At 40.1% G+C, this 27,269-nt stretch overlaps 2 protein-coding genes and 1 non-coding gene across 7 annotated transcripts in view; 2 read left to right on the top strand and 1 right to left on the bottom strand.

The window, feature by feature from the left end:
- The first annotated feature begins 406 nt into the window (after positions 1-406).
- LOC132413790 (NEDD4-binding protein 2-like 1) lies at positions 407-26,820 on the top strand. 5 transcript variants are annotated; one of them, XM_069540026.1, is made up of 5 exons: positions 414-748; positions 18,577-18,704; positions 21,120-21,188; positions 22,190-22,240; positions 26,612-26,820. In XM_069540026.1, the coding sequence occupies exons 1-4, from the start codon at positions 573-575 to the stop codon at positions 22,231-22,233; spliced, it is 417 nt and encodes a 138-aa protein (XP_069396127.1). In that variant the 5' UTR covers positions 414-572; the 3' UTR covers positions 22,234-22,240; positions 26,612-26,820. The 5 variants fall into 5 exon arrangements, with proteins under 5 accessions (XP_059851985.1, XP_069396127.1, XP_059851984.1 ...); XM_059996001.1 differs by lacking the exon at positions 26,612-26,820 and adding an exon at positions 26,472-26,564 and having other exon boundaries at positions 415-748; XM_059996000.1 differs by lacking the exon at positions 26,612-26,820 and adding an exon at positions 19,014-19,102 and having other exon boundaries at positions 418-748; positions 22,190-22,379.
- Positions 10,295-10,426, top strand: LOC132413999 (small nucleolar RNA SNORA16B/SNORA16A family). The gene has a single exon (XR_009516877.1). It is a non-coding gene; the product is annotated as a small nucleolar RNA SNORA16B/SNORA16A family (small nucleolar RNA).
- The window catches only part of BRCA2 (BRCA2 DNA repair associated), a 53,372-nt gene continuing 52,213 nt past the window's right edge, over positions 26,111-27,269 (bottom strand). Inside the window, exon 27 of the mRNA XM_059995993.1 lies at positions 26,111-26,757. Within this exon, the coding sequence (XP_059851976.1) occupies positions 26,116-26,757 (642 nt within the window). The 3' untranslated portion in view covers positions 26,111-26,115. The remainder of the gene's footprint in view (positions 26,758-27,269) is intronic.

Raw genomic sequence — 27,269 nt, 5'->3', positions numbered from 1 at the left:
AGTATTTAAAAAAAGGAAAAGATACAGGCCCTGGGAGAGTGGTGTTAGCCGTTGGGACACCAGCCAGATATTGGTGCTCACAAATTGGGGGAGACAATGGTCTTTACTGTTACTGTTCAAAATGCTGTTCACGGTCTCTTATCGTCAACTAAAATTATTTCACTTTCAAGGTCTAGGCCAGTGTTAGGTGGGGTGGAGGAGGGCTTTTGCCTAAGGCCTGCCTTCCACGCGGGCGTCCCGGGGAAGTGTCCAGTGTCCCACCCGGTGGGCCTCTCCCCCCAGGGCGAAGGGCACCCGGAAGCGTGGGGGGGCGGGGAGGCAGTGGGGGAGCGAGGCGGGGGTCGCGTTGCCCAGGTTTTCCCGGCTGTCAGTCTCCCAGCGTCCCCAGCTTTCCAGGTAGGGACGACCCCTCCCACGCAGCGCAGTTCGGGCGGGTGGGAAGGAGGGGCTGGGCTCCGAGCGCCCGCCCCTCCATCTATCACATGGCCGGAGAGCCACAAAAACAACAGCTTTGGCCAAGACCGTGACTTCAGGAAGGGGAAAGCAGTGTTCTCGCAGCCAGCCCCCACCCCATGGAGGAGAGTTTTCTTGAATCCTTTGGGAGGCTGAGCCTCCGGCAGCAGCAGCAGCCGCCTCGGCCGCCCGCCCCGCCGCCCCCGCGTGGGACACCTCCGCGCCGCCACAGCTTTCGGAAACACCTCTACCTCCTGCGAGGCCTCCCGGGCTCGGGGAAAACTACGCTGGCCAGGTAATGACGCGTCCGGGCGCCGCGCGCGGACCCAGCCGAGCCAGCCCCTTGCCCGGCCCCGGCCCGAGACTGACGGGTGGAAGCCGGGCCGCCCGGTGCCAGCCGGGCCGCGGGCTCGAGACGCGGGTGGCCCGTCCCGTTGGTTTCCATGCTGCACCCTCGCAGGAGGACGGCTGTCAGCACTGCGCCTGGCGCGAGCCCCAGATGGCACCGGCCCCCGCACGGCCCCTGCGCCAGCCGGGCGGGTAGCCTTCGCCCGGAGCCTCGCAGTGCGGGGTCGGGGGCCCGCGGGCAGTCTTCTTCAGGAAAGCCCGATGGCGACTGCAGAGGAAACCACCGGGCCTCCCGCTGGCACGCAGGCACCCGCCACGGTGCGGCAACAGGCGTTTTAAACCTGAGCGGAGAAGTGGGGGCCCAGGGGCAGGGGCTGGGACCCGGGCGCGCGGCCGCGTAGAAAATCTGGCGGAGGGAGGCAGCCCTGCGTGTGCTTTGGTGGCTGCGAAGGCGCACAGGTGCCCGGGGGAGGGGGTTGCGCGGCCGCTGGAGGCCGTCATTGACACAGCTTCGCAACGGGAGCCCAAATTGGTTTACTCGCTAGGTGCGCCAGCGGCCCCCGTACCGGGTCAGCGTGAATTGCACGGCCGCGTTGCTGGGGCCACGTTGCTAGGCCCGCCGCTCCAGCCTCAGCTCCCTCCACTCTGTCCTGCGCCTGATGTTCCTGCAGCGCTGAACTGTTTCTCTCCTTGCCTTTGCTGGCGCTGCCCCGCGTGCCTGGTTTGCCTGCCCGGGTTGCCTTCTACCGCTCTCTCCCCTACTGATTCCACCAGCCCTTTACGACTCAGGCTTATTAATCCTCGCCCTCCGGGCTCCCCCGCTTCCTGTTTACACCTCTGTGGCTGCGCTTGGTTTCGCACATGGTTTCGTTTATCCTTCTGTAAGTTTCTTGAAGGTAGGGGCCGTATCTTACCCCGCAAAGCACAATGTTTGGCAGTAGTATGTGTTCAATAGAAGTGGTCCCTTGCCCTCAAAGAGCTTTCCATCTCACCAGAGAGGTAAGGCTAGCTGTAGAACCATGGGACTGGCCATAGAACTGTGGAACCAATGAAGAAGAATCAAGGTCGTAGCACACATTGAGAAGCGGATTTGAATGGTACACAAAGACCGTGGGAGGAGGGTCTGGGTTCTTTAGGGTCAGGGAACTGTGACAGCCCTGGTGTTGTGCTGCCAGTTTTAGTTAGGATTCCTGGTTGATTTGTGGAGTAGAAGCCTTTAGCAAAACAATATTGCTACATTTTCACAGATTCAAGAGATGGGCGACTTCCAAAGGGCCATTGGTACCCTTTTCTAAGAAACACGCACATTTCAATAGGCCTTCTCTCTGGCTGGGTAGAGAATGGGGGAGCCTGCCTAGAACCCAGCAGAACTTGGTTATTTTATGATACAGTCATGGTGGGTACATCTGTTATCTGTTACATCTGTTACCATCTTCTGAAATCAAATCCCGATCAGTTTTACTTCGGCTTTGCTGGTCTGTGGCCTATCACACACTGTCTGAGAAGGCAGTAAACATCTTTGGCCAGATTTTGTTTATAATTAAAGAAGGGAAGTAATATGGTGAGTGGAAGGTGCACAGAATTGAACAGCAGAAGCCGTGAGTTTGGGACCTCACTTTCCTCAACTCTAAAGCGAGTGGATTGGCCTGGGTAGTCTTTAAGGTCCCTTCTGGCTCTAACATTCTACACTTTTAGGATTTTAATTCCTGGTTGACATTTGGCTAAGCGGAGGACACCGGATGAGAGACCAGCTTATTAAAGAACATCTCTCTAGGGACGACTGGTGTGAGCACTTCCCTGGGAGTCTGAAGATTGTGCCTTTAGATTCTCTTCATCACAAAATAGTTGGTGACTTTGGGCAATCACCTGCCTTTAATTCTTTTTACTTTCCTTTACATGTGAATACTGAGAAGGAATTAGATGATTTACTGAAGATCTTTCTAGCTCTTAATTTCTAGTTGTCAGACTTAAAAATGTTTTATTAATAATGGCTAGGTAGGGAGCTCTGACCTTTGAGTCAATCTATGGCTTCTTTTTTTTTCTTTCTTTGCCTGTGCCCCACGGCTTGTGGGATCTTAGTTCCCCAACCAGGGATTGAACCCGCACCCCCTGCACTGGAAGTGCGGAGTCTTAACCACTGGACTGCCAGGGAGGTCCAAGCTCTGCCACTGACTCGATATGATCTCAACTCCTCTGCACCTCAGTTTCCTTCCCTTTTAAATAGGGCTATCTGCTCTGTCTACTTCAGAGGACTCTTGTGAGGATTAAATGTGTATGAGAGAACTTGTTAAACTTTAAAGTGCTGTATAAATTTTAAGAGGCATTAGTTACTGCCGAAGATGTTGATCAGCAGAGATAATCTTCAAGGTGTTCATAGGGAGAAGTCTGGCTCTGAAGTGAAGGAGGCAGCTGGGAGTTGACATTGTGAGTTCTCTTGATAGGCTGGGCATTGGCAGTTCTGAGAGCACAGGACTTTGGCCCTGCTTTGGGGTGTGTTGTGCATTTACATGGAAAACAGGAAAGTAGGCAAGGATACAGTCCACAGCTCAGCGAGGAGAGAGGTCTGCAGGGAGGATGCAAGGTGTAGTGGGTGTGACAGGCCATGTCCTTCAAGGAGCTGCCTTCCCCACTTTTTTGTTGGGGGGTCAGGTTGGGGAGAGAAGGAGAATGGCAAATTATTAAAAAAAATACATGTGTAAGAAAATAGTAAAACTGTAAGCCTATCATGTATTTTTGGATTCTGGGAAATTCATATTTTCATTATTCTATGTATTTTCCAAATTTTCCATAATGGACATGTATTTCTTGGATCAGAAAAATAAAACTTTTTTTTCTATAAAATTTGGAAATCGTTTTTACAAATGCGGGTTCAACTTTTTTCTGCTTAACTTTTGTTTCTCATTTGATTAAAGAATTAAAAATGTTTTTGAAATTAGAATATGTCTGGTCTTCCAAATCAATGTTATATTTCTATGCTTTTCACCTATATGTTTTCAGTTTGCAGGGACTGGAATGTGGAAACCATCTATTTAAATTCTTTGGACAGGTTAAAAAAAAGCAGTTAGAGTTGTATCTAGTTTAGAATTTTTAAGTACATCAGAGTACTAAAAATTTAGCTTGTCCCTTATATGTGTTTTGTCACCTCTGTTTCATTTAAAAAGCGTTTCAAAAATAGGTTCTTACCATTGACCTGTAAGTCCTGCTTCCAGGAATTCATCCTAAGACAATAACTGGACAAGTGCATGAGGATAGAGGGATGTGCAACAGAGTTTTTGATGTGATAGAAAAAAATATGAAAAAGAAAAAAATGTGAGCCAACTTAAGTGTACAAAAATAGAGGATTGGCTTATAAGTCATGAGTCATTAGTGAGAACATAGATGTACAATTGACTACAAATAAATACACAAAAATCCCATTTTCTGTTCAAAGAAATGTGTAAGAAGATATTGTTCATAGTGTTAACGCAAGTTAGTGTGCCGGACGCACAGTGAGGCCAAACAAACTTAACGTTGGAGTTTGGAACAGAGGAAGGTTTATTGGAAGCCCATGCAAAAAGAGGTGGCTCATGCCCTAAAAAGTCCTGAGCTTCCAGAAGGGCTTCTGCAATGCACTTTTAAAAGCCAGGTGGAGGGGGCGGGTCGCAGGGTTTGTGATCAGCTTGTGCACGGTTCTCTGATTGGCTGATGGTGAGGTAGCAGGGTGGTATCACAGGGAGGCCTGGAGCTGTGTGTTTATGGTCATCAAGTAGTTAACGTCTTGCATTTGTTGGAGAGGGGAGTTTTTTACATCTGCAAGACAACTCAGGAAATGTGCGTCAAATACTATTATCTAGATAGTTCAGAGAGGAGCCAAAGCAGAGGATATGGGGGAAGGCCTGTCCCAGGAATGCCTCCATGGGGTCCTGCTAGGTTACAATAGTTGTTGATTTTTAGGCAGTGGGATGGAATATAGACTTTTGCCCCTGAGTTATTTTCTCATTTTTTCTACAACAAATACATATTACTTGTTAACTTTTTAAAGGTGAAAATAACTTTTTAAGTTAGCTGCAAATAGTTTTATTCAGTAACTTGGCTCGGTAGACCTAGGTTGTGTGATGAAGCATTATTAAATAACCAAGTAAATATGTCATTTTCTATATAAAAAGGCTTTCCTAGGTTTATTCTTGATTGGACATACTAGAAAGCTTTTTTAATCTGTAAGGAGACTGATTTTAATTATTTGGTGCTATTATTTAATATTTTATTAATTAGCATATGAACTAGCATAGGTCACTTAATTGAACACTTCAGGTTCTTCTTCATTAAAATGAAGCTAATATTCCATTAGTAAGTTTATTGTGAGGATTTAAGGTACTGTGGTCAACAAGGATCCTATGCTTATGAATGTGAAAGCACCGATGAATGTGTGGGCCATATAAATACCAACTATTGTTAATTTTTCACTAGTCAACAATAGTAGTATTTACTGAGTACTTATAAGACTGTTAGCACTTGCTTAGTAAGGTATATACAAAATAAGATTAAGAGAAGGAGCCTACACAAGACCAACAAATGGAAGACAATAACCAGTACACTGCTGTGGGTAAGTAAAGTCTCATGGGGAATAGCCTGTTCTTTGCTGGTGGTGTTCAAGGCCAGGGGAGTCACTGAGCATGGTTAGGAAGATAGGATAATTAGGGAAGAGCTAGTCTCCTCCATGTGGAGATGATTCTTGACCTGGCCTTGAAGACCAGGAGGATGTGACTGCACAAAGGAAGAGGATTACTATCATGAATAAGGAGATGGAGATGGGAAAGAGCTGGATGTTCTAGGCTCATGAGGAGCATGGTTTTACTGCAGTGGGTTGTTTATATTAGTGAGTGTGTTGGTTAGGTAAACCCAGGGCCAGATCATGGAGAACGTTAAAATCTGGATAAAGGAGTACAGGGTTGAGAGAAGAAACGGGATTCCTGTCCTAAGACCCTTTCACTCTCAGCACGTGATCCAGAACTATTTCTTTTTCCACAGCTGAACTGATAAACTCACTTGGATCTGCACTTGTTCTGTCCTCCAACTTCAGTGAAAACATCTGTGGACGTCTGTTTACCTCTGTGCTTTCTTCTGTGCGTGTGTGGACATTTTAACTGCTTTTAAGTGTCCAATTAACTGGTATTAATTACATGATGTGCAACCATCTCCACTACCTTTTTAAAAAAAATTTTATCACCACAAACAGAAACTCTGTACCCATTAAGCAATAACTGCTCATCCTCCCGCCCTCGCCTCAGCCCCTGGTAACCTCTGATCTACTTTCTGTCTCCATGTATTTGCCTACTCTAGATACCTCATGTAAGTGGAATCATACAGTGTTTGTCCTTTCGTGTCTGGCTTATTTCACTTAGCTTAATGTTTTCAGGCTTCATCCATGTTGTAGCATATGTCAGAACCTCATTACTTCGTGGCTGAATAGCATTCCCTTGCATGGATATACCACTAAATTGTCCTTTTGAAATGAAATGAAATGGCAATAGTATAGTCTTTTTTTTTTTCTTAATGACGTTATTTGAAAAATTAAAAGTTATCAACCTTATGTCAGTCCCCGGAATGTTTTTGAATCTTTACATATCAATCAAAGCAAAGTCTGGGGACCACACTCTAGGACATATGTCCTTTGCAATGTGCTAGTTTGTTTTGGCACCATCAAAAACGGTTTGTAACATGGATTCGGTAGGTTCAAAGGATGTTCACTGACAGCTGTCTTTTCTCCTCATTTTTATCTCTGGACAACATGGAATTTTCCATCAAAAGAAATACCTTTTCATTATTTCTTGGCATTAGAGCTTTCCAAAGAGGTGAAAGGATGCTTTCCTGATGTGCTGCAATGATGGGACAGAGATGGGGACAAAGGTATACTTTACAAACAAACACAATTTTTTAAAAAATATGGGAAACAGTGAGAAGAGGGGATTAGTTAACCAAGTAGTGAGTAATTAGACCCCAAAGTGTACTCACTCCACAGTGCACTAAGCCAGCAGGCCTGGACCATGGTGTTTTTAATTATGAGCATAGGGCTCTCATAAATAAAAGCAAGGTCAAAATAGGAAGTTGGCAGTATTCCAAGTCTGTGTGTATGAAAATAGAGTATCAGGCAGGTGACGTCTCAGAGTTTTAGCCACTTAGGTCTACTTGGAGAAGGTACTTTTTATATTTTTAGTAATTTTCCTAAGATGGGTCCTGAATCTCTTCTCCCCATCGCTGAGAATCCTTGCAGTGCCTCTCTTTGGAGGCTGGGATGAATGAGTACTATATGTGCTTCCTATGTTCACAGAGAGTAAGAACACACTCTGCAGTATGTGTTCACAATCACTTACTAGAAAGGTAACACAGGAGAATCCCCACCACCATAGTCCTGGAGCTGTCGGGGTAGTGGAAGAAGACCCTGCTGAATTGGGCAATATAGTGTCGCAGATGTGGTTATGATTAGAGAAGCAGTAGGAATAGAGGAAGAAATGAAAGGGGAGGAATGTTTTCATAGGAAAATCTCAGGAAATGAACAAGAAGTTCCCACAGTGTTCATCTAGTCCAAGCTCAAGACACTAAACTCTGAGAAGTTATATACTTTTAAAAAAAATTTTTATTGAAGTATAGTTGATTTACAATGTTGTGTAATTTCTGTGCAGCAAAGTGACTCAGTTATATATATATACACACACATATATATATATTCTTTTTTTTTTTTTTAAATTTATTTATTTATTTTTGGCTGTGTTGGGTCTTTGCTTCTGTGCGAGGGCTTTCTCCAGTTGCGGTGAGTGGGGGCCACTCTTCATCGCGGTGCGCAGGCCTCTCACTGTCACGGCCTCTCCCGTTGTGGAGCACAGGCTCCAGACGCGCAGGCTCAGTAGTTGTGGCTCACGGGCTTAGCTGTTCCGCGGCATGTGGGATCTTCCCAGACCAGGGCTCGAACCCGTGTCCCCTGCATTGGCAGGCAGATTCTTAACCACTGCGCCACCAGGGAAGCCCGTATATATATTCTTTTTCAGATTCTTTTCCATTATGGTTTGTCACAGAATATTGAATATGGTTGCCTGTGCTATACAGTATGACCTTTTTGTTTATCCATCCTATATATAATAGTTTCCCTCTGCTAATCCTAAACTCCCATTCCTTCCCTCCCCTACCCCCCTCCCCCTTGGCAACCACAAGTCTGTTCTCTATATCTGTGAGTCTTGTTTTGTTTTGTAGATATGTTGATTTGTATTGAATTTTAGATTCCACATATAAGTGATATCACTTGGTATTGGTCTTTCTGACTTACTTTGCTTAGTATGATAATCTCTAGTTGTATTCATATTGCTGCAAATGACATTATTTCAAGAAGTTGTATATCTTGATCAAGTTCATAGCAATGAATTCTCCTTATTTCTAATCAGAGCTTTTTCTTCTGCACCAAAGGAAGAGACTAGTGGGACTAAGGTGGTAAAAGTATAATGAGGTTGGTTTCGATCTACTGTTCATGAAAAAACAGGTAAAGGCCCTATTAAGTGGGCTTAGTTTATTACCTGGATTTCAACTGTCAGGGTAAGGAAGCCACATGTTATTATTTGTCAGTATTGGTGATATGTTTCTTCTAATACAAAAAAAAAAATAGCGAGAATTGATTTTATTTATTTTTGGCTGCGTTTTGAGTCTCCATTGCTGCACGTGGGCTTTCTCTAGTTGTGGTGAGCTGGGGCTACTCTTCATTGCAGTGCGTGGGTTTCTCATTGCAGTGGCTTCTCTTGTTGCGGAGCACGGGCTCTAGGCACACGGGCTTCAGTAGTTGTGGCACACAGGCTCAGTAGTTGTGGCTGGCAGGCTCTAGAGCACAGGCTCAGTAGTTGTGGTGCATGGGCTTAGTTGCTCTGCGGCATGTGGGATCTTCCCAGACCAGGGCTCAAACCCGTGTCCCCTGCGTTGGCAGGCGGATTCTCAACCAGTGCACCACCAGGGAAGCCCCAATTTTCTTTATTAATGTGGTACCATTGAGGGCCATGGGGAGAGATGAAATTTGGATTTCTAAATAAGTATTCATATTTATCCTGACTATGATGTGTTGGGGAGAGATAGCCAACACTGACCTCCCAGGGTTATCTCATGTTTCTTCCTCATTCACTCACGTGACAGGATATTTATAACATAACCCAACTTAGTGCCCAGGTTCCTTCTTGGCATTTTGACGAACTCTTCTCTATATAATGGCAACCGTTCTAGGCCCATTCGGACTCTAGAGGAACCCAGTATGAAATTATTATCATTCCAAGTTACCTAAAGATAGCTAGGTTCTATGAGATTAAGGAAATAGTACGATAAGAGGAAAACTAGTCTCACGTCTGATTGTTCCTTCATAATGCTCTCCGTCGCATTGCAGGCATGGCTTGGGGAGAAGGCTATCTGTTTTGATCAAGGTAAGAGCCTGGGAAAGGGTATGGCAGTAATGGAGACAAAAGAAAGCCCACATTTACTGAGTATTGACTGTATGCAGGCACTATATATGCTAGCTTACTGGATCTTTACAATAATCCTAACATGGAGTGTTTTTATGTTACAGATGAGGACGTTAGGATCAGAGAATCATGCATTTGATTCTGAGATTCAGGATTTCATAATGCACAAAGTGGTCTTACCAGCGATGTTCATGGACAAAAACACCTACATCCACTTTTGACGATTAAGGAGTCCTGTTGAAGTATTGTATAACTAGAATATTTCAGTGTTCTTTACCCATACTTTTTAAGGTTATGATGAAGAAAAGGGTCTGAAAGGGACCTTCTCTGCCATCCAGAAAGGCCCTCTGGATGGTAGCACCTCTCCAACCTTCTTTGCCCCTTACTTTGACTTTCTTTTCTTTCTTGAACTTAGCACCACTTGGCATATACATACCTGTTTATTATCTGTTTCTTTTATGAGAAGGTAAGCTTCATGAGATGTGATGCAAGCTCCATGAGATCAGGGGCTTTATTCTGTTCAGTCCCTAAAAGAAGGCCTGGCACATAGTAGGTCTAAATATTTGATGGATGTGTTAATTCCAGAAACTTCCTAAGAGTTGGTAGCTCAGAATCAGCATGGGTCTTGAGTAAACAACAAAACCAAAAAGGAGATTATTCTGTTGAGAATAGACAAGAGGGGGAAAAATAAAGAAAAAGAAAAAAAACCTTTAATTCCGTTCATAAGAAACCCATTCCTGTGTTTTACATGTGAAAATGTTTCATGTGCCATCTCCTTCACCCAATATTTATCCTAAAGAGAGATTTAAAAATAAGTAGTGGGCTTCCCTGGTGGCGCAGTGGTTGGGAGTCCGCCTGCCGATACAGGGGACACGGGTTCAAGCCCCGGTCCGGGAAGATACCACATGCCGCGGAGTGGCTGGGCCCGTGAGCCATGGCCGCTGAGCCTGCGCATCCGGAGCCTGTGCTCCTCAACGGGAGAGGCCACAACAGTGAGAGGCCTGCGTACCGCAAAAAAAAAAAAAAAAAAAAAGTATCAAAGATACAGCTGTTTTCCCATTTAAACAGCAGTCAAAAAAGAGCCCAGAGTGACAGTTTTCCTGTCTGGCCACTGTTCTGTTGTCTGTAACTGCTTTATGACATTTTGGGAAAACACAGCTAAAAACAAGTTAGTGCTGAGGTGGGTGTGCTTCTGATTCCTTCTCCTCTTAAGAGCATGGCTGAGTTGAAAACATAAAACATAGCCTGTGGCATTGCCGGATTCTCTGGAAGGGTGCTGTTTGCATTCAAGATACTGAAAGGAATTTCTCCTAGAAACTGCAGTGGAGCCACACTGGCACATGAGGGCTAAGTATTAGTCTGGTTTTGGATCTCATAAACATGCCCTACTTTGGAGGTGTGAGGAGTGAGGGCAAGAGTGAGCGTAGGACAGCCTGGGAACTCTTCACTGGAGTCCCCTTAGCCACTGTGGCTTGACGGTATCCATGGTGCTGGTGATGGTTGAGCTCCATCTCTCCAAGGGCAGGGCTCAGCCTTGGCATGGTGGTTGGCAGCACCGAGAAGGGCAGGCCACACCGGGCTTCAGGGGAGACTAGCCTGAGATGTTTACAGACATGTCTCCCTCCCCATTCTCCTCAGGTTGTTGGGTCACTGAATCTGTTTCCTGCCTCCCAGCTTAAAGTCCTTGAGAATTCCAGTAACATCTAGAGGGAGTGCTGGAATCTAAGAATTCTCTCTCCCAGTCCTCTTTGGGGGTAAATCTGAAGTTTGGGTAAAATTCTCAACATGTAAAGATGAGTAAATAGAAATTCTCCTCACACAGTTTGGGACCCTATACAAAGTTTACATAATTAAGACAACAGAGCCTAACATTCAAGAACCATTCATACAGTTACCAAATATTTATTATCTCTCATGTACCTGGCATTCTTCTAGATGCTTAGAATAGAACGGTGAACAAAGGAAACAAAAATCCCTGCCTTCATGGAACATATATTCTATCAGAGAGAAAAATTTTTTTTCTGAAGGAAAGAAGGAAATTTTAAATAACATCTGCTCTGCTCTGTTCTTTCAAAAAACAAACAAAAAGGATTTAATAGCTATTCCACTTGGAGTATATACCCTCAGGAGACATTGTACATATGCACAAGGAGATTGGCACAGTGATGTTCACGAAAAGTTGTTCATGATAGAGAAAATTGCAAACAACCTCAATGTCACTAGAGAAAAGGATAAATGTGGTTTGTTTATCTTATAGCACTCAATCACAGTGGTTTAGTGTACAGCTCTGAGGCCAGAAGCCTAGGTTTTAATCCAGCTGTACCACTCTCTGGTCTTTTTTTTTCCGCCAGCTTTATTGAGGTGTAATTAACACATTGTGTAAGTTTAAGGTGTACAATATGTTGATTTGATACATTTCTTTATTGAAAAGTGGTTACTACCGGACATACCTGGTGGCGCAGTGGTTAAGAATCCACCTGCCAATACAGGGGACACAGGTTCGAGCCCTGGTCTGGGAAGATCCCACGTGCCGCAGAGCAACTAAGCCCGTGCACCGCAGCTACTGAGCCTGCACTCTAGAGCCCGCGAGGCACAACTATGGAAGCCCGTGCACCTAGAGCCCGTGCTCCGCAACAAGAGAAGCCACCGCAATGAAGAGTAGCCCCCGTTCGCAGCAACTAGAGAAAGCCTGCACACAGCAACGAAGACCCAACACAGCCAAAAATAAATGAATAAATTAATTTTTTTTAAAAAAGAAAAATGGTTACCACTGTTGTTAGCCAACGCCTCCATTGTGCCACATAATTACCATTCTTTTTTTGTGATGAGAATATTTAAGATCTACTCTTTCAGCTACTTTCAAGTGTATAATAACAGTATTAACTATAACCACCATGCTGTGCATTAGATCCCCAGAATTTTTTTTTTTTTTTTTTTTGCGGTATGCGGGCCTCTCACTGTTGTGGCCTCTCCCGTTGTGGAGCACAGGTTCCGGACACGCAGGCTCAGCGGCCATGGCTCACGGGCCCAGCCGCTCCGCGGCATGTGGGATCCTCCCAGACCCGGGCATGAACCCGTGTCCCCTGCATCGGCAGGCGGACTCTCAACCACTGCGCCACCAGGGAAGCTCCCGATCCCCAGAATTTATTCATCTGATAATTGGAAGTTTGTACTCTTTGAGCAACATTTCCCCATTTCCCACACCTTCAGCCCCTGGTAACCACCACTATACTCTCTTTCTATGAGTTCAACTTTTTTAGATTCCACATATAAGTGAGATCATACAGTATTTATCTTTCTCTGATTTATTTCACAACATAATGCCATTAAGGTTCATGCATGTTGTCACAAATGGCAGGATTTCCTTCTTTCTCATGGCAGAATAATATTCCATTGTATATATTTACCACATTTATCCATTTGTCCATTGACAGACACTTAGGTTGTTTTCATATCTTGGCTATTGTGAATAATGGTTCAGTGAACATGGGAGTGCAGATAACTCTTCAAGATCCTGTTTTCATTTTCTTTGGGTATATAACTAAAAGTGGGATTACTGGATTTTATGGTAGTTCTATTTTTAATTTTTTGAGAAACCTCCATTCTGTTTTCCACAGTGGCTGCACTAATTTACATTCCTTCTAACTGTGCACAAGGTTTTCCTTTTCTCCACGTCCTCATCAACACTTTTAATCTCTTGTCTTCCTGATGACAGCCATTCTAACAGGTGTGAGGTGACAGCTCATTGTGGTTTTGATTTGCGTTTCCCTGATGGTTAATGATGTTGAGCACCTTTTTACGTACCTGTTTGCCATTTGTATGTCTTCTTTGGAAAAATGTCTATTCAGATCCTCTGCCCATTTTTAAATTGGATTGTTTGGTTTTTGCTAATGAGTTATATGAGTTATTTATATATTTTGGATATTAATCCCTTATCAGATATATGATTTAGAAATATTTTCTTCCTTTTGGTAGATTGCCTTTTTATTTTGTTGATTGTTTCCTTTGCTGTACAGAAGCTTTTCAGTTTGATGTAGTCTTATTAATTTTTGCTTTTATTGCTTTTGCTTTTTGGTGTAATATCCAAAAAATCATTGCCAAGACCAATGTCAAGGAGATTTTCCCCTATGCTTTCTTCTAGGAGTTTTATGGTTCAGGTCTTATGTTTAAGTCTTTACTCCATTTCAAGTTTTTGTGAGCGGTTTAAGATAGGGGTCCATTTCCATTCTGTCTTAACCACTGCCACATACTAAACTAAAATTTTAGACGGACTGGGTAGTAAAATGTAATAGAACATGGATGAATATTTATATAATCTTGGGTTGGGAAAGACTTGTAAATATATTACCAAAGACAGAAAGTAGAAAATAAAAGATGGATACATGTGACTAAGAAAACTTCTAATAACTGAGACTTGTATGTTAGAGTTCATTATAAACAAAATTAAAAAGAAATCGATGTACTTAAGAATTTTACATATTCAAAAAGAAAGCCATAAACCTCCCAATAAGGAGGTTTTATTAGGACATGAAAATGCAGTTCACAAAAGAATATCTCTAAATGACCAGCACGCATAAGAAAAAGTATTTAAACTTGCTGGTAATCAAAGAAGTTGGGGCCAAACTAAATACCTAACCCCACACACAGAGCATTGGTTAAGTAAATTATGGTACATCCATATGAATAACTATGTCATAATCATTAAAAATAATGGCACAAAGTCATATTTCATGAGGTAGGAAATAATTGCTGTGGAAATAAGTTTGGTGAAAATAAGTTGGTATTCTCTACATTATGTTTCTGTTTTTATATAACAAAATATCAGATGAGAGAAAAAGAAAAAAATTCTGTCCCCTGGAAAAAGGATCAAAATATTAACAATTATTTTTAAGTGGGGGAATATAGGAACCTCTCCTATTTTGCAGTTTTCTCTTTCAAAATATTTTGCCTTGAATATGTATTACTTTGCTAATAAGAAAGGAAAAGTTGTATTTTTAAGGTTGGTGTAGACAAAGACACAGGAACCAGCTTGAAGGGGTACCTGCTGGTCAGATTTGGGGCCATTTGCTCATCATAAAGAATAATGATGGTAAGCATTATCAAAAGGGGACAGGGAAAGAGAGCTCTTCCTTACTAGACAATGCCACCTAGTAAATATAGAAGAAATTACATGGGGTAATCAGTATTTGCAATTCCCAATGTAATAACTGATTTGGCAGTGATCGGCAATGAATGTAAAGATCGTTGAGGGAAAGGTTGTTGGGGAACAGGATGTTACGTGGAGTCTCGTGTTTCACAACCCCCTGCCCACCAGCATTACATAGTATTACAAGGGAAGCAGTGCACCTTTACAGTGGAGAGATCTAGCTGACAGCACCTTTTAGCCAAGTGGTCAAACTTAGCACAATGGTACAAATGGTCATTATGTGCAATCAGAAGTATACAAACATCACCTCTGTACGTTCCTTCTAAAAATGTTTAACCTAGATCTAATTATGAGGAAACAATCATGCAAACCCAGAATGTGGGGCAGTCTCAAGCCAACCGACTAGACTTTTCAAAAAGGGAAACCAAAGAAGGCATGACAGTTCTAGATGAAAAGACACCAAAGAGACATAATAACCAAATGCAGTACTTGAACCTATGAAAGATATTATTGGTACCATGAAGGAAATTTTAAAATAAAAAAATCTATTAACATTAGCTATTATAAATAGCTATAATGTAAAATTACAATGTAAATTAATACACTTATAATTTATTTATAGTATATATTTATAATATTTGGTATAATTTATAATTATAATAAAGTAATGTAAATTAATGTTATTTTTAAGATGTGATATAATTATGTAGGAGAATGTTCTTATTTATAGAAGATACTTGACAAAGCATTTAGGAACAAAGTATCATGATGTCTGCAACTTACTTTTAAACGGTACATCAAAAATACATATGGGAGAGATGTAAAATAAATGAGGCAAAATGTTAACAACTGTAGGTGAAGGGTAAGGAGAGTTCATAGTATTATTCCTTCAACTCATTTCTATAGGTTTGAACCTTTTCTACATATAAAAGGTTGGGGGGGGAAGTTCAGGTGGCAATAAAAAGGAGAGGGCAAGTATGGAATAAATGAGACAAGGGACGTGGCAGCCCAGCAGTGTGGATCTTGTTTAGCTCTTGATTCACACAAACCGATTATAGTAATATGTTTATGAGAAAATCAGGGAAATCTGAACGCTGATGCGGTATTTGCTGAAATGAAGTATGAAGCAGATGGAACAAAACTGGCCGTATGATGATAATTGTTAAAGCTGGACGATGGGTACGTGGGGAATGATTATATTATTCTGCCTATTTTTGCATGTTGGAAAATTTCCATAATAAAAAGTTAGGGGTACAACTCAAAATTACATACTAATGTTGGACTTTTGTCAGCGAGTGGGGAGTAACTAATAGATATCTAAATATATTCCCATGGTTCTCTATTATTAAATAAAAGAATGATGTAAGTTGTGAAATCAAGATTAGAGCCTTGAGTTTCTCTTCACAGTAGTGCTTTCAAGTGAATTTGGGGGGAGCTGTGGAGGTGAAAATTATGTGGATGTAATTGTCTTTCTATTTTTTTCCCTTTTATTTTCATTCTCTCAATTTCCCTAATGCATGAGGCTCCTGACCACCATAAAGCAAGCTAGAGCTGGGGCATTATCCTCATCACTTCTGAAGCTGATGGAATGGTATTTATTGCTTCCACTTAAGTTTGAGACTCTCAGGATTGTCTATTTAATCAGTTTTTCATTTAGCTAGGAGAGCTTTTATTGTCTTGCATATTCAAGATGTACCATGACTGCCAGTGCTAATTTAACATTCAGGTGAAGATAAAACAAGTTTTCGAAGGAATGATCATTCAGTAAGATCATGAAGACCGCTTTTTCTTCCTCCCTTGCCCACACATTCCATCCGAGTTGTAAAGGTGAAAAATACTCATATTTTTGCCTTCCTGTTTGTTAGTAGGACCATGTAGGCTACAGTGGAAAACATGAGTAGATACGGCTATGTCTATGAAAAGAAAAACTCAACTCTGAAGATGGCAAAACAAAACCTATAAGTGGCAGACTTAATAGGAAAACAAATGAAACCAGATTTAGAAGGGATATCAAAAAAAAAAAAGTCCTGGAACTAATATCCAGAGTTGCTTAACATAGTACACAAAAGATAAGGAAAATAAGTTACACAGTATTATTTAAACTCTGAATGAAGCTTTCATGATTTAGACTAGATAATATTTATGAAAATAATTTAAAAACTGTAAAGCATTTACAAATATAAAATACACACACCTGAAAATGCAGTTAGTGTTGCCCTTAGATTTTCTTCTAAGGTGTCTTTATAATAATTGTTCTCATGGAGGTAAAGTTTGGATCTATGATTTGGGCTTTTCAGTTTGAGTGTCTTTAAAATCAAAAAGACATTTACAAGGAAACTATGCGAATTTGTTTCATCAGATCTTTATACTTTTCTTTCATGTCAGTTTCTGTATCTGTGGTAGATTTAAAATGGCCACATTTTCTTCACCACCTCTCCCATTATGTACACACTCCAATGTACTTTACTATGATGCCATGTAAACAGTCTTAGTTGGAAAATTTGACTTCATTTGTTTTCATTATCAATAAAATAACATACCTCACATTTGTAAAGTGCCTTAACCTCTTGGAAAATGTTTTCCCATACCTAATCTCATTTGAGCCTTACTAGAAGCTCTGTTTAATAGGTAGTGATTATTATACAAGTTTTCAGTCAGGAAAACAGAAGCTTAGAGAGAGAGATCACATGACTGAGTAGTCAAGAATTGAACCCAAGTGTTTCAACCCAAGCGCTTCATTATCTGTGGTTTCAGTGCCTTGCGTTCTTTCCTGATTAAAGAGAATTCTTCTTGATGGGGAAGAACAAACAGTTGAATAGTTCTGTTTTCTCTTTACATTTCCTGCCCTTGTCACCCTCCAACATTTTTTTCCTCCAACTTTTAAATTTCTTTTTATTCTGAGCATGGCCATTTTGTTATGTACTCTATTTGCCTGGTGAAATTGTTTGATGTTAGAATTATGCTGGTGAGTGCTGCAGGGAGAAGAGAAATAAACATACATTCATTGTGTCAGGTGCTGCGCGAGGTGCTTCCTCAAGTTATTAAGTCATCATCCTAACTTAGCGAGATAGGTGACATTATCCACAGTTTTTACAGATGAAGAAAAGAGGCTCAGAGATTTACCCAGTTACCTATCTAGCATAATAGCCATCTTCTCCCCAGAAAAGTCTGAATAAGGATTTCTAGTGGGAACATCTTCTCTGTGAAGTTTTGGTTTTGGTTTTGGTTTTGTTTTTGTTTTTTGCGGTACGCGAGCCTCTCACCGCTGTGGCCTCCCCCGTCGCGGAGCACAGGCTCCGGACGCGCAGGCCCAGCAGCCATGGCCCACGGGCCCAACCGCCCCGCGGCACGTGGGATACCCCCGGACCGGGGCACGAACCTGCGTCCCCCGCATCAGCAGGCGGACTCCCAACCACTGCGCCACCAGGGAAGCCCTGTGAAGTTTTTCTTGTGCAGAATTTAATGGGTTTTTTTGCTTTAAAGGGGGAACTCCATGATGGTTTTTCTTTTTTCTGTGATATTTTCATATTTAGAGAGAGTGATAGAGGTTTAGGAAGGCATGGGGAATGTTGGAATCTGCCTCTTTTCTTCTCCTGCTGTGGCTTTAAAATTCGGTTTAGGTCACTGCTAAAATGTTACCTAATAGAGGTAGCACACACATCACATCACTTTAATCTACATTTCATACCTCAACAAGAACCAATATCTCAGATGGGTCCTTATGGAGAACAGATCTCCAAGGCGAGGGGACCCAGGACAGGTGAGGGGATGCAGGAAGGGGCTGCAGCATGAGGGTGTGGGCAGTGGTGCATCACAGAGGAATGGCAGTAAGGGCTGTGCCCACAAGGAATGACTCTTGTCACACCCGCAGCGTAGCCTCCACAGGTTCATCTGGAGTCACTCCTGGTTGCTGCAAAAGTCAGTGGTGGTGAGCAGCACTTCCTAGTTTCAAGAGCTGGGCACCACCCACAGTCCCGTCAGCCTTCTCCTTCCCCCTACGAAAGAGTGATACCTTCTAGAGAGAACAAGCATCTCATGTTTTTGATATTCAACAACTCAAACCTGGTGGTCTCATAAACTGCTAAATGTTGGAGATGGAAGGAAATGATTTATATTATGAAAATGCATGGTCATAAAATAATCTCTTATTTCCCCACTTTCCAGACAATTGCAACACGACTTTCCCAGGGCCCTGATTTTCAGCACGGATGATTTTTTCTTCAGGGAAGATGGTGCCTATGAATTCAATCCTGACTTCCTGGAGGAAGCTCATGAATGGAACCAGAAAAGAGGTGACAAATTCCTTTCCACACCCCTGGTAAATCCTGTTGTGCACATAGATTGTAGATACTGCAAAATGAAAAAGGTTTATGGAAGGAGCTTAATCTAAAGTTCTGCCATTTTTTCCCCCAAACAGAATGCCAGAGTGTAACCTCCCTAGATTCCAGGAAAAATAAAATTATTGATAGTGGGTTCTGAAATAGGTGGTATTAAAGTTGTATAATGAGCACATCCTGTAATAAAAATAACAAAATATGGAGTACGCTCACCCTTCTCTGATTGTTGCTTGTTGTTCACTGTTATATAACATTGTGTTGCAGCAAGAAAAGCAATGAGGAATGGCATATCCCCCATTATTATTGATAATACCAACCTCCACGCCTGGGAAATGAAGCCCTATGCAGTCATGGTAGGAAGAAGTATCATTGTGAATTTTCAGTTATGGACATTTTGTGAGAAAGTTGAAACATTTGTTCTTTCTTCTTTTTCTGATCTTCCACGATCTCATATTCATTAATAGTTGTTCTCTCAGGGAGCAGGTAAAGAGGTTTTAGTGTTTCTCTGCTGTTCAATGGCTGAAATTTACTGAGATGCTAATACCACCTCAGGGTACATTTTTAAAATAGTCCTTGGTCTGAATTCTTGATAGCATTTCTGTCTTGATTGTTTTCCTAAGGGAAGGCATACATAGGAGCATCTGCTGAAACCTGCCAAGAAATGTTGGACTAGATGATGCCACCAGCAGAGTTGTAGATGATGTTCATAGCACACACTTCTGTCTTTGCCACGCTGGGGACTTCAGTACTATGTAGTGCTGCTGCATGGAAGTTCTAGAGCAATGAAATTTTTAGTTTAAAAACAGATTAACACTGTAACCCTATTAAGATATTAGAATACAAATATAAATACACATATAAAGGTAACAACTCAGCTGCCTACTGTCAGAACAACAGATGAATAAAGCAATATGCACATTTTTCTTTATTTTTGAAATATGTCTGATCTGTTTTAAGACATATTTCATCTTTTGTGCTAATAAGTTTTCATTCCTTACTGAGTGTAGAAAACAGAAAAGATCCAGAAACATACAGGGGCAGGATGAAGACAGCTGAGTATTCTCCCTACTTGGCTAATTGTAAAGTGAATATCTCTATAACTGGGCTCATGGCAGTCTATTTTTAAGCCTCTTTTTACATTTCGGGCAAAGTAGCTTACATGCAGGTATGCTTTTCTCTAACTGTACTTTCATCAGTTTTATTTAGGCCCAGACTGTGGGACTTTGGTGAATGTAGGAAAAATTAGCATCAACTTTGTGGTTACTTCAGTTCACGGATCGAGCATCCACTTGGGAGAGAAATGAATAGGGACGTGAAGAGTCACGTTAATTAAGGCACAACTCAGAACCAAGAGTCGGGTTAACTGAGAGTGGCTTAAGGGAAGTCATTTTACTTTTTATTTTCTAATTTCTAGACATGCACAATCTTTTCCAGACATCCACAGCTATTAGTAGGACCCAGAAATTAAATATTTTCCACCTATGATATCTGATATCCTTCCCAAATTAGAAGTGTCCATTTAAAGAATGCAGAGGAAAGCTGCTTACTTAGTTCTTTTCATTTTTTATTTTATAACACAATAAAAAAATAGTGATAATAGAAAGTTCAGTTTGAGATTTAAAAAAAGTAGTGGTCAATTTATGAATGTAAACAATGTTTGATGTTTCTAATGGAAATGGTAATAATTTTCTAAACTCAAGGAAATGGGGCACAGTGAATTGAGCCAAACTATATTGCATAGCAGGGAGAACTACTTTTGGAGGGAAGAATATGTAAAGGTTGTGGAAACCACTTTTGTTTCCCAAGCTCTGTGCCTATGGCACTCTCACTTTCTAAACCAAGGTATGAGGAATAGGCCAAGGCATTTGACAGCAGTGAGTCTATGATAGTCACATAGGGACTTTGAGAAGCCATTGGAGTTCATTCCTCATTCCTGTGGACAGGGCATTTAAAAGTAGTTCAGCTATCTATTTTTGAAATGTTCAAAACAAAGAACCTTTGTAATTTTCCGTCATGGTAAATAGAATTATTCACAGTTTATCATTGGGAACCGTAATATAATCTGAGAGTGGCTATGTATGGAAATGTACCAACTGTATTTGTTAACATAAACTAAGGCATTGGATTACTGGTTAAACAAAAGGAATTTTAGAAAAGATTTATAGTAAATGTTAAATGGCAGCATAAACATTCCCAAACATACGTACCATGTCTTCAATGTTTTATGTACTTTTGAAAAATCAGGCACTTGAAAATAACTATGAAGTTATATTCCGAGAACCTGACACTCGCTGGAAATTCAACGTTCAAGAGTTAGCAAGGTACTTCTTTGTTTTTCTAGTTCCTCATTGTGTATCCTGCTATTTTCAGGTATATCAGACCGAACAAAAGAATCTTTTCAGGCTGGAAATGGACATGGTAGTTTTCAGGCCAGAAATGGTAATTCTTGGAAATTGATAACTTTGGAATTATTAATGTGAAAGACTTTAGTTTGGGGTCAGTTTTCTAATATAATGCTAAATGCTAAATCTTGGCTTGGACTTGGTCCTTGAAAAGGACACATTTAACATTCTGCTAAAATGCTTCATTAATGAACATTTAAAAGCACTTTCCTCTGCATGGGATTGCACTTGTGAGTGATGTTTTTGCACTTAGGCTAAACAGATCTTTAGATGTTGAACAGTCTGTGGTTCATTTATGGTCTAGATGCTGCTTCTAGTTTGTAAAGCAGTAAATGTCCAAATAATACTAACTTGTTGACTGAATGCATGGGTTCTGATATTCATTATCTGTGCTATTTGATAACGTCAGTGATTTAAAGTAACCAGTGAGATCAGAATTTACTTTTTAGGAATAAGTCTAGTTCATCTTATGGTTATAAGCAGATAGTGTTTCCAGAGGGATCTGTGGACCACCCCCATCAGAATCACCTGAGTGGTTGTTAAAGTCCTAGTTCATGGACCCCATTCCATAGATGGAATCTCTGGTAATTACATTTCAAACTACATCCCCAATTGATTCTCATGCCCACTAGAATTGAAGAATATTGTTTTTATAAGGATCTAGAAGTATCTAGGACTGATATAATTGATTATAGATATATGCATGACAAATTGGCAAATACATAATAAAAAGATCTCACGGTGCTTTTTTATGTTTTGAAGCACAGAATTGAGATTTCCAGAAACAAAGCACTTTTGAAGCTTTAGCTCTTTGCTAGCCTCAGGGTAGTTTGGGAGTATGCAGGGCAGCAGGAAAAACAGGAGTTGAGCCTGAAAGATAACGGCTTAACACGATGTTTTGCTTTTGTCAGAGGTCCATCCTGAGAATAGGGAGTGCATATCTATGTAATAATATAGGACTTGTAAAATACAAGAATTTATATCATTTTGATATGCTGCCTTAACTAACCAGTTTCATTTTTTTTTTTCCCCACGCAGAAGAAACATTCATGGAGTCCCAAGAGAGAAAATACACCGAATGAAAGAACGGTATGAACATGATGTTACCTTTTACAGTGTGCTGCATGCCGAAAAACCAAGCAGAGCGAACAGAAACCAGGACAGGAACAATGCATCTCCTTCCGACGGTGCAGGATACTGGAACACCTGCGCAGAGTTCCCAAACCGGAGGGCTCATGGCGGCTTCACTAATGAGAGCTCCTTTAACAGAAGGGGTGGTTGTCACCATGGGTATTAGAGATCTCTCTTACAGGCATTCAAAATTTTCCTAAATCAGTTTTTACTTCAATTTTTGGTATTTATTCTTCGTTCAGTTGTAGTCAGAGCTCTAATTCCACTGTAAATAGTCAAACCTGAAAGTTTTTTAGCAGAAGTCATTACATTCCTCTTCAACAGGCATTTGTTAAAGTGATCCTGTATGCATGGTCTGATGCTGAGAATTCTGCCGATTTGATTAAACAAAGTCCCTTTCTCTAGAGAAAGAATTACTTTGAAACCTGAGAACATACTCAAGAACATAATCAGCCACATAGGCTCATTAATGAACTAAAGTGTTTATAATATAAAGCTTCAGAACCACTTTCTCTGAAGTAATCTATTTTTTCAGGAAATTCATCTCCATCAGGAAAGTTGGAAAGGTGAGGGAGAAGTAGGAGGCAGGAAAAATTTTAGTGCCATTGCTACTTTGATCATCCATGTATCCAAAAATGTGAGATGTGTGGCTATAATGATGATATTGATTTTCCTTTAAAATGAATATGCCAGAAAGTACACACCTAAGGGAATATTGTCCTTCAAAGCAGACACCTTGGGAAAGTATTCCTTTATTTTAGCAATGTATCATTGTTAGAAGTGTCTGTTAAAATCTTTCTTAATAGCTATACAAGCCACTTAGGAAAATCAGTATCATTATTTAAAGTCATATCTTGTGTTTTAACTACCACTTTATTGAACAGGGTTAAACCTGAATAACTTTTGGCTGTTGAGCTAATAGTGTAAATAAAACAAGCCTGCCTTTATAAAACAATAATTTTTAAGAGGAATAATTAAGCAGTTTTTAAAATTATGCCTATAAACATGTCTAATCGGTTGGCAGCTCCAAAGTTTTGGGAGTACAAGGAATGAAGCATCCCAGGCTGTAGATTATATGGAGTTATGGAAAAGTCATGCTCGCCTTAAGAGGAGCAATCTCAGTGTTTTATGTGGTATTAAGACGAAGTTCTACCACAACTCTTATACTAATAGTGAATTTATGAATCCAAATTAAATCTTAAAAGGTTGGAATCAGATTAATTTGGTGTGAGACCACAGATAAGACCATGTAGGATGTATGCTTTATTTCTTGTTGGCCAACAGCTTCTTTCTAATGTTTTGTGAAGTATTAAGTGTTCTATATAATGGTGCTTTTACGGTTATTAAAAATTATATATGGTATTGCTTTATATGGATTTGTCATTGAATCTAATATTTTTTTGGTTTAAGAACATAAAAAACTTAATTACAGAAATTCCACAGAATTTTACCGTATTGAGAACAAATTTTTCTATATTATAACCTTATAATAGGAGACATTATTAAAGGTAAAGACAAAAGCAACTTTATATTTTACTTATTATTATTTGATCTCTACACATTAGAAAGACTATATTACTTTCATATTCCATTTCTAGTACATTGAAATCTAGTGAACATCTTGATGACTACCAGCAATGTAACTAATTTTTTCTTCATTAACATTTTAAAAATTGGTGTCTCCTTTGAGTAGCGAAGTTTGGTCAACAAAACTAAAATTTAGTAAATCTGAATGAATCTAAGGTATAGTTTTGGCTAAATTCTGTGTATTCAAGATCAACACATAATAATCTTCTAATAATAATGATAATCCACGTAACAGTACCCCTGTTTTCCAGGCCCAGGTGGTCCTGGGTATCCTAGTCAATGTGGTCACTGCAGAACTAGGTCAATCTGGATGGCTTGACTCATTTAGGAAAGCAGAGGCGATAAGTGTCGGAGAGCCCAGATGGGAATTCCTTTCCTTGATTCTGTAGGAGCAGTCTAAAGGATCAGATTTCAAGCCCTCCTGTTTTACTTCTCTCTGCTTAGGGTTTCTGGTTCACCTGGGCTGGGCTGCTTTGGAGAAGTAGTCCCAGGTTATAGATCCAGAGCTCTTAAAGAGCTCAGAATAGTTTCCCGGTATATTTGCCTGATTCGAACATAAAAATCATTGATTAAATGCCGCCAACTATATTTATCCCACCCAGAAGTGATCTGTTTTTTCTTTCAATGCCCATGGCTCCTGATTTATATAATTTTTTGAACATTCAACACTGACTTGTTTTGTGTATTAACATTTGCATCACTCACAGAGCTGGCAACAGGCTCTCATTAAGTGATTGATTGTTGAATAAGTAACACAAATTGCTTTCACCATTTATCACGCAGTATACATTGTTGACTTTGTAATCATTAAATTGTCACTTTTGGGGGGATAATATCCACATATACTCAAGCTTCACATTTTGCTTACATAGCTTGGCTATATTATTTACAATTTATAAAAAAGAGTGTGTGCATTAGATGTCTCCATAATGGGTAGTCTAAATGGTAATGAAGAATGAAGGAGGTTATAGCTTAAATTTTTCCAAGAATCAAAAAAAAAAAAAACAAAAAAGGCTAAATTCGTTAATTCTTTCTTTTCATCTGAGACTCAAGTTTTATTCCCTGTTCTAGACTGGATCACTGGGAGAATGATTAGGATGTGAAGATCAAACTTTTATGAACAAAAATCACATTAATAAGACTGGCAGAACACTTAAGTTAGAAAGAATAGTAGAATAGACTATTATGTTAATTTTCAGAAGTGAGAAAAATCATCAGTCACAGTTACGGAAGAAAGGAAATTGCTTTTTAAAAGGATTTATTCTTGGCTTTAAAATGTGTTTATAATAAGATTTAAAAACATGATGTTGTATATAAACTTAAGACATACTAAAAGACCTGATTCTCCATGCTATTAGCTTCTAGTTGTAACTGCTTTCTCTTTCTTCTCTATGAAACTTAAAGGAACAAATGAATTGAATGGTTCTCTTCTGTTTTGGTGGTTAGAGAAAACTAGGTTTCAAAGGGACTACCTGCTGAATCCTGTGATAGGGCTAAAAATAAAGCAAGGAGAATCAGTGCCAATTTAAAAGATTTTCTCTTAAGCTGCAGTCCAGACGATCATTTTGTTAAAAAACAAACAAAAGCAAATTAACACTATGAAATCTGCTTCTGATTTAAAGTATTTGAACTTTTAATAAATAATTTAATTTTACAGATCACATTGGAATCATCAAAGGAAAGTACATTGAGGGTTCTATTTTTCTTGTAGTCACGCTGACTTAAGGATAAAGAATTGGTCAAAAGAAAATACCACTGTAACATCTTACTCATCCTGACTTTTTTGATCAGGATAAAACTGTATTAGAACCAACATGTGCATTAAGGAAAACTGGTTCATAGTGGGTTACCTCTTAAAAACAAACCTAAAATAGGAACTAAACTAAGAGGAATTATATGAGTCAAAAGAACTGCACTTTAGAAACCTAGTTTCTTTTAATTGTAAGGACACAATCTAAAAGAAACAGGTATGTTTACTTCGTTTGTAAAATAATATTTATAGTGACCAAATCTAGTCATAAAGATTCAAAGGAGATTTTTTTCTTGATTAGTTAATATACAGTCACAGTTTTAAGATATATAATTGAAATAAGAGTAGAAGCAGGCGAAGAGCATTGCTGTGATATACAAGCACAGAGATAAATTTTGAACTTTTTCCTTTTTCTCATTATGCAAATTCTGATGTAGAGTTTGAAATTGTATATGTTTTACAAACTGGAAAGGTTGTATCAATACCTAATTTATCATCATTTTGGTTTTTGTCGCCTTTGCAGTCTCTTGGATGTAGTTTTCATTGTACTTGTGTCCTGCATATTAGCCTTCTGTTCTTCAGTCCCGGCTGGGGAATTCCCTTGTTCTTTGACCACAGATGCAGTGTAAGGCCTTTTCAGTCTGAGATAATCTTTTGGACCAGTGGGAGTAGTCCTAGTGGACTCACTGATAGATTTAAGTTGATTTTCTCCTGCTGAACCAGACAAAAGGGCTTGGGTATTTATCAGGGCAAGTTCTTCATCAGCTATTGAATCACCTTCCAAAAGAGAGATGTCATTAAATTTTTTAAGTGGAGTCATCTGAGGAGAATTCAATTCTTTTTTCTTCATAGGTGTTTCATATTTGGTGCCACAACTCCGTGGTGGCTGAAATGCCTTCTGTGCAGCTGGAGAAACAAATGTACAAATGGGACTAACAGGTGGAGGTACGGGCAATCTGCTCAAGAAATCCAAGGCTCTTCTCTTTTTGCAGGTTTTTGGGTCATCAGTCTCTTTCTCTCCTTTGCAACAAGACTTTGAAGTCATTTGGGCTGCTGCAGGTGTGGAGACAGACTTCCCTTTTAGCTTACAAAGTGATAACGGACTTTGATAATCCATCTCACTACTGGGAGAAGACATCTAATAAAAAAAATTAAGTAGCCTATATAATTATGTCCCAATATATAAAACAAAATCAAATTAGCTTTTCATTAAAAAATATTTAAATGCCACACACTTTCATTCTCCTAGTGGCTATGATTTCAAGAGACATTCATATTATTATTCCAGAAGGAAATATTTTTGCATAAGAGGATATAAAAATGACATGAAAAGAAAGATGAAGATTAAAAGCTAAACAGGAGGTAGGGGACATAACTTATGCTTTAATCTTTTCCTTTTTGTTATTAACAAGTTAAACAAATATAAGCATTTAAAAACCATTTTAAGAATACAGACTGCCTGTGTTCCTACTTTTCTAGTTTTGTGACTGGAGGCAGTTGCTTAACCCCTCCTGTATGTCATAGTTTCCTCATCCGTAAAATGGAGATAATTTTTATCTCAGAGGGTTGTTGTGAGGATTAAATGAGTTAATATACATAACTTAGCAAGTGTTAGCTAAAGAATTAGTCCTTAGCCAATATTACAGACTT

Source organism: Delphinus delphis, chromosome 18 (assembly GCF_949987515.2).
Source record: "Delphinus delphis chromosome 18, mDelDel1.2, whole genome shotgun sequence".
Classification (NCBI taxonomy): Eukaryota; Metazoa; Chordata; class Mammalia; order Artiodactyla; family Delphinidae; genus Delphinus; species Delphinus delphis.
This window is presented reverse-complemented; position numbering and strand designations above follow the sequence as displayed.

Bases quoted from the DNA above. Each gene is read 5' to 3' on its own strand.
- LOC132413790 (XM_059995999.1), top strand. From the start codon at position 573: ATGGAGGAGAGTTTTCTTGAATCCTTTGGGAGGCTGAGCCTCCGGCAG. The intron at 19,103-20,993 runs GTAGGAAGAAGT...TTGAAAAATCAG, and splicing joins TGAAGCCCTATGCAGTCATG to GCACTTGAAAATAACTATGA. The intron at 21,071-22,189 runs GTACTTCTTTGT...TTCCCCACGCAG, and splicing joins AACGTTCAAGAGTTAGCAAG to AAGAAACATTCATGGAGTCC.